The sequence below is a fragment of the Urocitellus parryii genome, chromosome 2 (assembly GCF_045843805.1).
Source record: "Urocitellus parryii isolate mUroPar1 chromosome 2, mUroPar1.hap1, whole genome shotgun sequence".
Taxonomy (NCBI): Eukaryota; Metazoa; Chordata; class Mammalia; order Rodentia; family Sciuridae; genus Urocitellus; species Urocitellus parryii.
The window spans coordinates 170,304,190-170,316,954 of NC_135532.1; the positions used below are offsets into that span (position 1 = coordinate 170,304,190).

At 49.7% G+C, this 12,765-nt stretch overlaps 1 protein-coding gene across 5 annotated transcripts in view; it reads right to left on the reverse strand.

Moving 5' to 3' along the window:
- Nucleotides 1-12,765, reverse strand: part of Sema5b (semaphorin 5B) — a 38,048-nt gene that overhangs the window by 24,054 nt on the left and 1,229 nt on the right. For all 5 annotated transcript variants that reach the window (XM_077794796.1, XM_077794804.1, XM_077794800.1 and 2 more), the window contains exons 2-3: nt 9,044-9,143; nt 4,401-4,446 (exon numbers count right to left, since the gene is read on the reverse strand). In XM_077794796.1, the coding sequence (XP_077650922.1) occupies nt 4,401-4,446; nt 9,044-9,143 (146 nt within the window). The remainder of the gene's footprint in view (nt 1-4,400; nt 4,447-9,043; nt 9,144-12,765) is intronic.

Consider the following 12,765-nt stretch of genomic DNA (forward strand, 5'->3'; position numbering starts at 1 on the left):
TGGGAGAGTAGCCAATGGTCTCCTTGAACCATCCTGGACAGGAGGGGGCCAGAGATGATGGCGGAGCATTAACACATCTTCTGACCCTAAAGTTCCCCACTCCGCAGAATTTAGACTTCTAACAACTCCAGGCTGCCAGATCTGAGTTTGAGGGACATAGAGATAGCTGGAAGGGAGCTCAGGAATCATCCCAATGTCGCCCAGTCTCTCAAACAAAGCCCCACTGTGCATCCTGATGTACACATGCAGGCCTGTCCTCACTTCTGCACTTGCAGGACATATGGCACCCCAAGATCAATTTGCAACTAGGCTTCCACCCCCATCATCCCCTGGAACTGTCCTGGCAAAGACCACTCTGGAGCTCCTAATTGCCAAATTCAAGACAGCCTGCGCTGGTCTTCTTAGCAGCCCCATGACACTGATGAACACTCACCTCCTTTTTGAAGTTTCCCAAGATCATTTTATCAAGTTACACCAATAATAACCATCACAGTTGAGTTGATTTGCTTTTCCCTGCTCACCCCTCGCTACTCCTCCCACTGCCCCAGACACAGTGGCTCCATCTGTTCCTAGCTGCATCTCCCCTCCAGGCCTCCCCTCCCTTTGGTGCTTGAGAGTTGGGAAGGAGCTGGGTATTTCAATTTTCCTTAAGGAATAGTAGTTTACATTAATTGTTTAATGAGAGTTAGGTACTTAGAAGTCCCTTTAATGGACACTGGTTTGCATAAGCTGTTTGCATTTAGATTTTTCTTTAAGGAGTGTTAATTATTTAAACCATCAATAAAACATTGAGGTTTAAGTTTGCTTAAATCATACCCTGGGGCCAAGTGGGAGACTTACTTGGCTCTGTAATGAAGCCTTCTAACTTATGTGTGTGTCTTCCCCTGTCGGCAATATGGTGGAGCTCTTTACAGTCGTTGGTCGCTGGTGAGCCATTTGTAATAGACACTGAGGACAATGAAGCCCCCAGAGAGGGCCATGCTGGAGTACTTGCTGAAATGTGGCATTTAGAGTCAAATGCCAGGGCCAGACAGCAGACCTGAGGCACCACACTGAGGACCAGAGACCAGGGTCTGCCCCTAGCCTGAGAGAAGAAGCAAAATAGTTTTTCCAAAGCCTCCAGTGTGTTCTCTCCCTTTTTGGCCAGTACCTCCTACTACGGGAATGTGAATATAAAATGTATTTATTTCCTTCCTCCTGTCAGGAGAATCCAGTCTGAACTTCTGAGGTTAGACCCCTGAGAAACCAGATCCTGGTAATCTTGGGACTAGTTTGCAGGGCTCTTCAGGGAATCCTCTGAAGCCGAATCCCTGCCTCAAGCAGGAGCTATGGGGTTGCCAAAGATCCCTGCCCTTGGCTGAGACCAGATCAATACTAAGCAGGATGAGCCAAACCAGGGCTCAGTCATTAGGCAGAGAGTCCTAACATCTGATTAGGGACATGACCTATGACCTGCAGACCAGCTGTCAAGAAGACTTGTGCCAAACCAGCTGGGCAGCATCTACAGACAAGGCCTTCTGAACTTCCTACAGCAGTGGCTCCTAAATTTAGCTGCATATTGGAATCACTTGAGAGATTTAAAAAATCCCAATGCCCAAGTTAAGTACCCCTGAGCAAGGGAGAACCAGCAACTAGACTCAGGCCAGCCCCACTTCCATATCAATTCATGGTACCCAGCTGTGCAAGCCAGAAACCTAGATGTCACCTGTGTGGTCTAAGTATCACCAATTCTTCCAAGGCTGCAAATGCCCCATGCCAGCGGTCACCTTCACACAGAAGACAGTGTGCCCGATGATGCTGAAATGTGAGGCTGTGGCCCTGTGTGACTCTGACACATTAGGATCCCTTCCTGTCTTCTCCCCATTCCAATGGCTGCTGCTTTCCTGCAAATGCCTCATCACTTACCGGACATTTCAATTGTCTCCTGACTGGCTCGTCACTAATCCAGTCTCTGCTTTGGATCTGGTGATCGAAACATCAAGTCTATTCATGCCATTTCTCTGCTTAAAACTCATTAATAGATCCTCCTTGCTTTCAAAATAAAATATGGACCCCTAAGCTCAGCAGTGAAGACCCCCTGCAAGATGACCTCTTTCTCCCAGGGCCTCGTTTCCCACCCTTCCCCCCCCCTCACACCCTCTGATCCTGCCCCTCAGTGCTACATGCTGTCACACACCTCTGTTCTTCCCTTAACTGCCTGCCAAACACATCCTTTGAGTTATACCTCAAAGGCAGCTCCTGTGGGAAGTCTTTGCAAACCCTCCTGGTCCCGGAGGGTTCCTCATACCTAGAGGCTACCCCTCCATGCACGCATCCCACAGCACTGCCATTATTTTTGTACATCTGTCTCTCTTTTTCCCTTCAACCCCTTGGCACTGCCCGAAGACCTTCATTTGCAGACCACGAGGACCAAATAAAGAGCAACTGCCTGGGACACAGGGCAGTTACCATTGGGTCCACTTGCTTCTGCCCACTTCGAATCTCCTCTGCACTGGCCTTCCCCAGCCTGACCTGCTAAATTTGGCATCTTGGTTTTGTTTTCTGTGGATACCACTTGGGAACTAGACTTGGACTAGTTGCTTGTGATCACGCTGGTGGGCCACAGAAGGCTACCTCTAGGCTTTCCCCTGCCCTGCTCCAGTCTGGGCCCCAGGAACATGCTGCCCAGTTCCCCTCCAGGAAAGGGAATCATATGTGATTTCTGATGGGCTTCACCTTTGGAACTTAAATGCCTAATACAATGTGTAGGACTAGACCTGGCCTTTAGTAGATATTCACTTACTATTATTGGGTGGGCAGTTGGATGGATGGATGAACAGGTTGGCTGGTAAAGATATGGATAGAAGAACAAGTGGACAGGTAAGTGGATGAATGCGATTTCCTTTCAGCTTGCCTTATTCATCCTGATCCCTCCCCTCAAATGGGCACAACTTTTCTACTCTGATACCTCCCCTGTGGTGACCAGCCAAGAGCTACAATGGCCCCTCAGGGTGTGAATCCAAGTTCAAAGGAAGACCAGAATGTCATACCAGCTCAATAAGGAGGCCTCCCTTCCCTAGCCATCTGCTCCAGTGAAAGTCTATAGCACGTAGTTCAGCACTTGATGAACTCCTAAGTTCCAGTTTGGTTGTAGGCATCATTCATTATCTTTCCCTGGAGATCAAGGGCTCCCCTTTCTTATATCCTTTTAGTCCCATTTTAAGCAGCTTTTGTGTGATTGTGACCAAAATACTAAGCAAGGACAACTTAGAGGAGGGAATGTTCATTTGGGGCTCATGGTTTCCGAGGTATTAGTCCATAGATGGCCCACTCCCTTGCTCTGGGCCCCAGTGAGAAAGGCCATCATGGGTGAAGGGCATGGTGAGAAGGAAACTGCTCCTGTCATAGCAGCAAGGGAGTAGAGACAGAAGGGAAGATGCACTCTTGCAGGGCACATCCTCAGTGACCCACCTCCTCCGGCCATGCCCTGCTTGCTTACAGTTATTACCCAGTTAGTCCACCCAAAGGAAAATGGGCCAATTAGGTAACAGCTTTCATAATCTAACCATCCACCTCCAAATTTTCCTGCATTAACAGGAGCTTTTGGCAGACATCTCCAAACCATAAGAAGCCCCCAGCTCAGTTCTAATATACAGTAAGTGCTCAAAGTATGCTTGGTTACTGGGAGAGAAAGAAGCCTCCTAGACATGAAAAGCAAGGCGCTTCCCTCATTGAGGAAGAGGTGGCCATTCTTTCTCTGGAATGCTCAGCCTCTGCAGAGATGGTTTGGCATCTGTTTCTCAATCTGGAATAAATGTTCTGGATCAAGGAGTCCCATTAAAAAGCCTCTCAGAGCACTTAGGGAATTATGCTTGGGGAGTCATTCTTGGCAGCAGATAATAAATCAATCACAGCTCAATGAAAATGCTGAGTTAGAATGGGATTGCTCAGGCCAAGCTCAGAAAGGAAATAGGGATACCCTTTCCCTTGAGACCCGAACTCTGAGACTTTTCTGTGGATTTAGGCTCTGGACTTAGAATGAGCAACTGTCTCTGTTTGCGTGGTTCAATCCCAGTTTTAGCCACTGTAAATTCTGCATCTTGGAGAACCCCTTGGTCCCAGGCAAATAGGGACAGCTGGCCACCCCAACCAGTGCTCTTTTCCTCCCCTTGCCCATCAGCAGCCTCTCTGCACAATGCAGAGAGCCCTGTGTGTGCCTCCATGTGTATGTGAGCTGCACCTTGCTTCCAGCTATCATCCTGGCAATTACCGTGGTAGCAGGGTCTAGTCTGTAGCCAGGGAAAAGAGCAAGTGGCTCCTGTCACCAATCCTAGGGACTGAATTCTGAACCTCACCACTTGCCTTGGCCCTCCCCCAGTTGGGGAAATGACAGGAAGGGAAGGGAAGAAAAGCAAATGTACCTGAAGGAGGGAGACATTGGCAAGGCTGAGTCTGAAGAGGTAGTTCCTGTGAAAACAGAAACAGAAATTGTAAGCCAAGCTGGTTCTGCAGGCAAGACCCCAGGAAGCAGCCTCCTGACCCAGGCCTCATGGGATGCCAGGACAGGGGACTGGCTACGGAGAGCCTCCGGTGGGCCCACACACAGGGAGGGCTTTACCTCCATTAGCTCATTTAACTTTCCCACAACCTTGGTGATAGATACAGGAAACTCGATTTTTGCTGTCAGGAAACAGATTGGGTCAATGGCCCAAGTCACTGAGATGGTCTATCAAGGAGTTGAGATTAAAACTCAGTCCTGTCCACCTCCAGGCACTATGTTATATCTGCTGTTGGTTGGTCCCCAAAGGAAACTCTTGATGCCAATAAATAAAAATTAGAGGAGACCATTCTATTGGACTAAAACCTCACACTGGGTCTAAAAACCAAAACTGAGTCACTCATGCTAAAGTTCCCCATCACCAAACTGAAACTGACCTTCAGAGACATCAGGAGAAAGAGAACAGGCACATTTCTCAAGAAGGCCAGTTTCAACTTGCCATGATAGTGGAGTTGCCTCCGCCTCTCTCTCTCTCTCTCTCTCTCTCTCTCTCACTCACACACACACACACACACACACACACACACACACACACGGTAACTTGAAGTAACCTGATGTTCACCAATCAATTTATTTCTACTGTTCTATCTCCCTGTCCTCACCTCATGAGGAAAGTAACTCTGAAACAACCAAAGTGCTTTTTGTTCTTTATTTCTGCTTTTTTTTTTAAGCCCTTCTATGTAAAACCAATCTCTTTGGTTCAGCCCATTGGAGCCCTTATTCTATTTTATGGAATGAAGTGTTGCCGCATTCTAGAATCAAAAATAAAGCCAGTAAAGATCTGTAAACTAAATTGTCATAACTTGTCTCCTGACTCCTACTTTTCCCAACCACGAACCCTGTTTCTGTTCAGTCTTCATCTCACAGAGCTCTTGCGGGACTCAGGCAGGCCGGCTTTCTCCTCCCTTCCCACCGCCCACACCACTTGCCCTCATTTCCTGTTGTCAGTGACTGGACCTGCCTTCCGCCCCAGTCTGACCTTTCCCTGGCCACCTCCCCAGAAAACTCTGTCTCCTTTATTATTATATTACTCTATTCCTTGCCTCTAGGGCATGGTGTTCCGATTATTTTTGTGGTGTGGTAGTGGGGATTGAACCCAGGAGTGCTCAATAAAACCCAATGAGCTACATTCCCAGCTATTTTTACTTCTTATGCTGAGGCAGGTTTTGTGAAGTTGCTTAGGCTGGCCTTGAACTTGTGATTCCCCCATCTCAGCCTCCAAAGTAAGTGGGATTACAGGTGTGTGTCACGGCCTCAGGGTTACAATAATCTTCCCCAAACACTGTTTTCATCCAGTGGCCAGCTCCTTGAAAGCCTTAAAAAATAATAATGTTGCTGCTAATAATAATAATATCAGATACTGTGTGCTCTTAAGTATTGGTGCGGCTCTGGGGTCAGAAGACTGCCACACAGGGACTCGGAATGCCTGAGTCAGAGTGCCACAGGAAAGAGACTTCAAGTTCATGGGACAGCCCCTGTGGCAGAGACAGACAGAATCCCAGGTGAGCCACTTGCTGGGGGACCTTCTGCGAGCCTCAGTGCCGGCATCTCTTCGATGGAGAACTAGTTAATGCCTGTAGTGTTTATTCCATAGGCCCACGGAGACACATTAAAGGCGTTATTAATGACAGGCAGATGTAAAATCTTGGTTTTTCCCAAAGGATCTCCTTTTTTTTTTTCCCCTTCTTCTCCTTTTGGCCATTCCTCCTTGGGTTCCTGAAATTTCTAGGAATAATTACTTCAGAAGATTCTGGCTTACCTCAGCTTTGCTGAGAAGAGAAATGAGGGGAAAGTTGTGGAGTGAGCCAGAAAGGGAAGGAGGGGCCCTGCTGGAGGAGGCCAGGGGTGGAAGGGGACACCTCAGGCCAGGAGACTCCTCTCCTGGCTCTGGCTGCAGGCCCAGGCCCCACTCAGCTCCTCTGCTATCCCGGAGCTGGGTGGGGCTCCCTCGAGACCTTGGCTCCGGGCCTCTGCTGTCCCTCCCAAGGCCCCACACAGGGTCTTGGCAGCGCTTCCCAGGCCCACGCTCCTGGCCTGGGGACAGATGGGCTCCAGCTTAGGCTCTGGCCCAGCTGTGTGCTCAGGTGACGCAGGCAGCTGCTCACAGCTTTAACAAATTAGGGGAAACAGCGCAGCACTCGATTCATTTTTATCCCATCAAAAATCATTCATCACAGCATCTCCAAGGGCTCTTCTGGGAGCAGGAGGATGAGAACAGAGAAATCTCTGCAGTCAGACCCGCCCTCAATCCCATAGGGAACAAGGAGGGGTTATAAATGGAGAAAAAATATCCCTAGCCTGAATTTCAGGTCCAAGGGGGTCAGGAAGACAGAGAAAACATGGCTGTCAGAGAAGGAAGAAGGAACGTGCCCTAGAAAAAGAAGGAGGAGAAAAAGCAGACAAGCACCCACAGCCTCAGCTCTAGAGGCATAAGTGACCAGTCCAGGATGGGCTTTCCCTGTCCATCTGAGAGTAGAGCCTGGTTCAAGGACTCAAGGGTGCCTTCAGCAGTGCAAGGGAAGCCTCTGGACCCAGAAAACATAACCACTATTTACATGGGGAGGCCCCAGAGTGGATCAGGGAGCACTTCAGTTTCCTGGTTCATAAAATAGAAGTAATCATAAGAACTCATCTCCTGGGGTTCAGTGTAGAGAAAATAATTTACTGCCTGTGTGATTTATCACACATATGATTTACTGCATGTATGATTTATTACATAGATGCTACATAAAATAATGCCTGGCACATGGTGATTTCCAAAACACTTTTAAAAATTCATTATTTTCCCAAAATGCTTTTTCACAAGGTTCAGAACAAGGAGTCTTCAGATGCTACCCTTTGGGTTTTAGAAAGTTCATGTATATAAACTGGTGGAATCAGAGTGGATGGAAGGATAGCATGAATGTCAGTTTCCAGGTTACAATGTTGCCCTACAGTTAAGCAAGATGTGACCACTGGAGGAGATTGGGTGATGGTATATAGAATCTCTCCATTGTTTCTTACAACTGAGCGAGAATCTATGATCATCTCAAAGTAGGAAGTGAAACAATTACTTTTTTCACCATACGATAAAGTTTAGTCTCCTTTATACCTACATACATACAGATGATCCTCAGGAGGAGGCAGGGCACCCCAGGAAGGGTCTGGTGTGAGGACATGGCCCTGCTTTTCCCTGGGCGCTCTTTTGTAACTTCTGAATGTTACGTCATACCACATAATGCCGGTGCAAAATAAACAGTTAATTCATATTTTTAAAAAATGAAAAGAAAATGCTTTCAGCCCCAGCTTCACAGAAGCCCTATAAGGCTGCCAGCATAGAGACTAAATCTAGGATTTACAGATGAGGAAACTGAGACTCAAAGGTCAAGTTCACCTGGAACAAAACTCCAGCTCATCTGTTCCCAGTTCAGTTCTGTTCAAGACTTTTCACATAGCAAATGGGAGTCAGAGGCACAGAAGGCCAAAAGGCAAGGAAGGCCAGCTTCACAGAGCAGCCTGGAAAGGCCCAACCCAGGGGCGATGCCTCCCCACCCCCAGACCCACTGAATCAGGACCTCAGGGGTAGAGAGGGAAAACTAACCACCAGCGCACTCAGAGTGCATAACACAGACTCACCCACAGGTCAAAACTAGGCCTGGGGTTAGGAGACTTGGGTTCTGGTCCCTGTGTCCTTTGTCACTGTGCCAGATGAGGAAGGTCCCCTTTCCCTCTCAGGGCCTCTGCTTCTTATGTTTAAAATGAAACCAATCCAACCACACCAGCCAGTCTCAAACTTGAGCCTGCACCAGTCACCTGGAAGGCTCGTTAAAATACAGGTTGGGGCCCTGCCCCCAAGTTTCTGATTCCAGAAGCCCAAGAGTTTGCATTTTCAACCAGATTCTAGCAGCTGCAGAAGCTGCTGACTCAGGGACCCACTCTGAGACCCATAGGATAGGCCATCTCTAAGTTCCCTTCCTAATAGGATGCTGATCTAGGATTCTGAGGAACTAGCCCCTCCCACTCCACCCAGAAGAGCTTATGGGGCCTCCCTAGAGAGTTTTATCTGAACAATGAGGTTACCCGGAATAGGCCCCAAGGAAGTAAGGCCATTCATAAAAGCCAAGGCTTTTGACGGGCACCCGAGGCGCAGGTGGCCAGCTGACCAGCAGGGGGCTCCTGGGCACCTTCTCTGTGCAGAGTTCCCGGGAGTTGGCTAACTAGGCAGGTCCTGGCATCACCACAGGGACAAGGGCAGGAGGTGGCCAGCAGGCATCCCTGCTCTCACTTCTGCCAACCACTAAAGAATGTGGCTGGCTGAGATCGGGATGCCAGATAGGGTCAGGCCCTGACCCTGCCCCCCCCCCACTGACCCCCACCTGCTTCCTTCCTGGGGGGACAGACATTCACGCACAGAAAGAGTCTAACAGAGAGGACTGGAACCCAGAAGGTGGGTCATCTCCAGTAATCGTCTCTATATCCAATTCTGAGCATCCCACCCCTGGCCCCAACTCTCCTGCACCTCATTACCTGGCTCCCACGATGAGCTGGTTCCTGGAGGGATCCAGAGCGAGCTGGGAGAAATCTCGGGCTCCAGGGAAGGTGAAGTTAGAGACCCACGGCTTCAGATCTGGTGGAGAGAGAGGTAACCCTTCCGTTACTGTTGGACCAGCCCCCCCCCCCCCCCCCCCCGCACCAGCCTCAGATCAGAGATGCAAAGAGGTGAAAGTCAGGGTGAAGTGGGGTAGAGGCCCCAGGATGCCTGGGTTCCACCTGCCCACCTCACAGGGCAGGCAGTCATGGGACCCTTGGTTCAGAGGAAGTCTCCACCCTCCCCACAAATGCACAAAGGGACACCTGTAACTGCCCTCTACTCCCCCTTATCCTCAGCGGCCACACCAGTACACACTGGCGTGCCCTGTCTGTTCTAACTCCAGACTGTCCCCTAACTCCATCTACTTCTTTCTCTCTGGACCCGACTCCCGCACACAAGCCGTCATCATCTCTTGCCTGGACTGGTGCCAGCAGCCTCCTGACCAGCCTGGCTTCCACTCCTGCCCCCTCTAGTCTATTTCTCAAAGGCAACCAGAACAATCTTGCGAGTATGCTATGTCACTCTGAACCTTGGATCCCACCCCAGCTCCTTAGGAGAAGTCTTGACTCCTCTGGGAATCCATTGTCCTCCCAAGTTAAATGCCTAATGATCCATTATTTAGGGATAAACAAAACAAAATAAAACAAAACAAAAACGATATTTCATCTCTCCCTCAAACTCTTCACCCTGGTCACATTAAACACTTCACACACCTCCACATCTATCCCATAAGAGCCTGCAAACCTTTGCACCTCTCTTCTCCCTTGATGGAATAGTTCCTATCACGCCCCACCCCACCTCCTCCAAGAAGCCCTCCTGGACTCCAGGGGCTCCTTCTGCTTTAGTGCCATCCTAATAACCCCATCACTCTGTGCTTCTACCCTCGAGGTTTCTTCCGGGGCCTGGACAGATCTTACTTCTTGGATATCCAGGCTCAGCCCTGCACCTCCTTCTGTTTGAATGAATGTATTTATACCCCTCAACTTCTACAAGGAAAGACAGGGTTTCAGACAAGATTCTGCAGAGATGGGAGGAATGGAGGGTGGGCTGTCAGTGTCCACCCCTGTTTTAAAAGAAGGTTCTTCCTAGCCAAAGCCAAAGCCTTAACTTTTCAAATGAATTTAATGGGCAGAGTGGTCTCTGGGAGGGCACGCCTAAGCTCTGCCAGCTGACTTTTCCTCCTTCAAGAGACCCACTGCTCCCAGCTTGGCCCACGACAGCTTAATACTCTTGCTCAGCCCATGCCTCATAGCTAGAACTGGCACCTGCGAGGGGAGAGCAGTGATGTCTGTGGGGGGTGGAGGAGAAGGGGAATGGGAGGCACTGCGCTCTCACAGCACACCAGCTACTGGCTCTCATAAGGCCCAGAGGAGGGCGTGTGTGTGTGTGTGTGTGTGTGTGTGTGTGTGTGTGTGTGTAGTAATCCAAGGGAAATAAATCATTGCTCATTATCCCTCCACTACAGAGTAAAAGCAGCCCTTCATTTCTGCACGACAGGCAAACACTTAATCGCTCCCTGGAGAACTGGAGGTTTTGCGAGTTGGATGTTTTTCAGAAAACTGTGATACGCACGACTTAAAAAAGAAGAAATTCTGCAGCAAAAAGAAGCAAATTCCTCAGGGCTGCCCCTGCTCCCAGCAGGTGACTATGGGTTGACAGAACCATCATATAGCCTCAGTGGCATTTGGGTAATAGGCAAAAGGAGTCGATCTTAAGTCCAGTGGGTGGGACTTTAGCTGATCTCAGGGCCACTCTTGAAATCCTGTAGGATGTTGTATTACCTTAGAGACTAAACCAAGGGCCCTCCCTCTCCAGGAAGACCTCCTGGGTTATGACCTCTCCACTCTGGTTGTATTTTGTTCCACATTCTCTCCTACCTTTTATGTTCCACTCACACTGTATATTACTGTCACAGTGACTGTACCCATGTTGTGAGTGTGTGTGTGTGTGTGTGTGTGTGTGTAAGGAGGTTTGCCTGTCCCCATCAGACCAGGTGCTCCCTATCAGTGGCAAATAGGTTATACTTTAATTCTCTCCTGCTGACAGGAGCATTCCAGATGTGGGCAGCTGGGTGGGGGAGGAGGTGGCATGGCCAGTCCACACCAAATACTTCATCTGGGGACTTAACTCAGTCTTCATTCAGGTTTTTTTCCCCCCAGGAAGGAGGGAAGGAAAGGAAACAGAGCCAGAGCATTAGACAATGGGGACAGTGGGGTTGGGGGCCTCTTCTAGTGTCTGTCTCTCCCCTGAAGCCCCTTGGGAAGGCACATGGCAAATGGAAAGGGGTGAGGGGGGAGAGAGTGGCCGGGCGCAGCGCCGCGGTCCCAGGGGAGCCTTGGGAAGGGAGCCAGCCTCCTCTTATTAAACAGGCAAAGGGACCAGAGGGAAGGCTGTCTTTAAAACACCAAGCACGTCCTGAGCTCCGTGTGCAGCAAAGGCTTTGGACGGCGACTTTAAGAGAAAAATGACATTCTCCATGACGCGCCTGTGATTTTAATTATAGTCAATTCAATTACCCACTTTGTGGATTAACCACTGCCAGTGTTAACTCCAGACTGGCTTCTCCCGGCCTCCTAGAAAGGACAGGCGGTGGCAAGTGGAACAATACGCAGGCCATGGAGAAACACAGGTGGGCCCCCTTAACAGAAACCCAGGGGAGAGCATTTAACCTTACAAACAGAAAACCCGCCAGTCAGACTCTGGAACTGGCAGCTCCTCTGGGGTACTCAGGGGTTATTCACAGATCCGTCAGGTGTCAGGGGACAGGGAAACTCACAGCTGCAAGGTGGGAGACCTGCCACTCAGTGAGGACTGAAGGGAAACGGCTGGGGGTCAGTGCTGGGCTGGGTCAGTGCAACTGTCCAGAACCAGCAGGGCCTCGTCGCTCACCCCGTGTGAACTGAGTCCCTACTGTGTGATCAGCCGTGCTAGAGGTGCAAGGGGACCTGAGAAACAGTCCTGATTCCAGGCCAGCAGCCCTTTAAGGAATGACATGAGGTAACTGAGTTCCCACAGGAAATACCCTTCCCTTTCTAAGCCCACAGCCCAGCTCTGTGCAGGGCACCACCCAGGCCCACAAAAATTTGGTGAGCCCAGCATGTGCAAGGCCCTACATTTTATCCCTGCACCCCACCCCCGCCCCACAAATGATAATTTGGTGAATGGATAGGAAAACCCAAAGCTGTCAGAATGGGGAAGTGGAGGGTGGAGTGGGAAGTCAGATTTGTCTAATTCACAGCTCAAGATCAAAATAGTCTCAGGGAACCCAGGCACTCCGGCTCTCCCACCTACCCGCACCACACACACACACACACACACACAATTTGCCTGACACAGACCAGGAAATGGTCCATTAGGAGCTGTCATAGGGGCTCCCCAACAGCCCTAGGAATTCTGTTCCTTCTGTCCCCTCACTTTAGTGACAACCACCAGCACTCCAGGGGCCATCAGATATCTGAGGGTATGTGCATTCTGCAGGCTTAGGACATTGCTAATTGCCTATAATCCACTTAAGGCTTCAAAGCTTCAGTGCAGAAAAGGCAGCTGGAAACTTTCCCACTTGGAAAAGGGAAGTGGAACCCACACTTTCAAAGTGCCCCAGCCTCCCCACCCAGGAAGCCCCCAACTCCCATCCTTGTGGCCCTTCTATCCCTCAAAT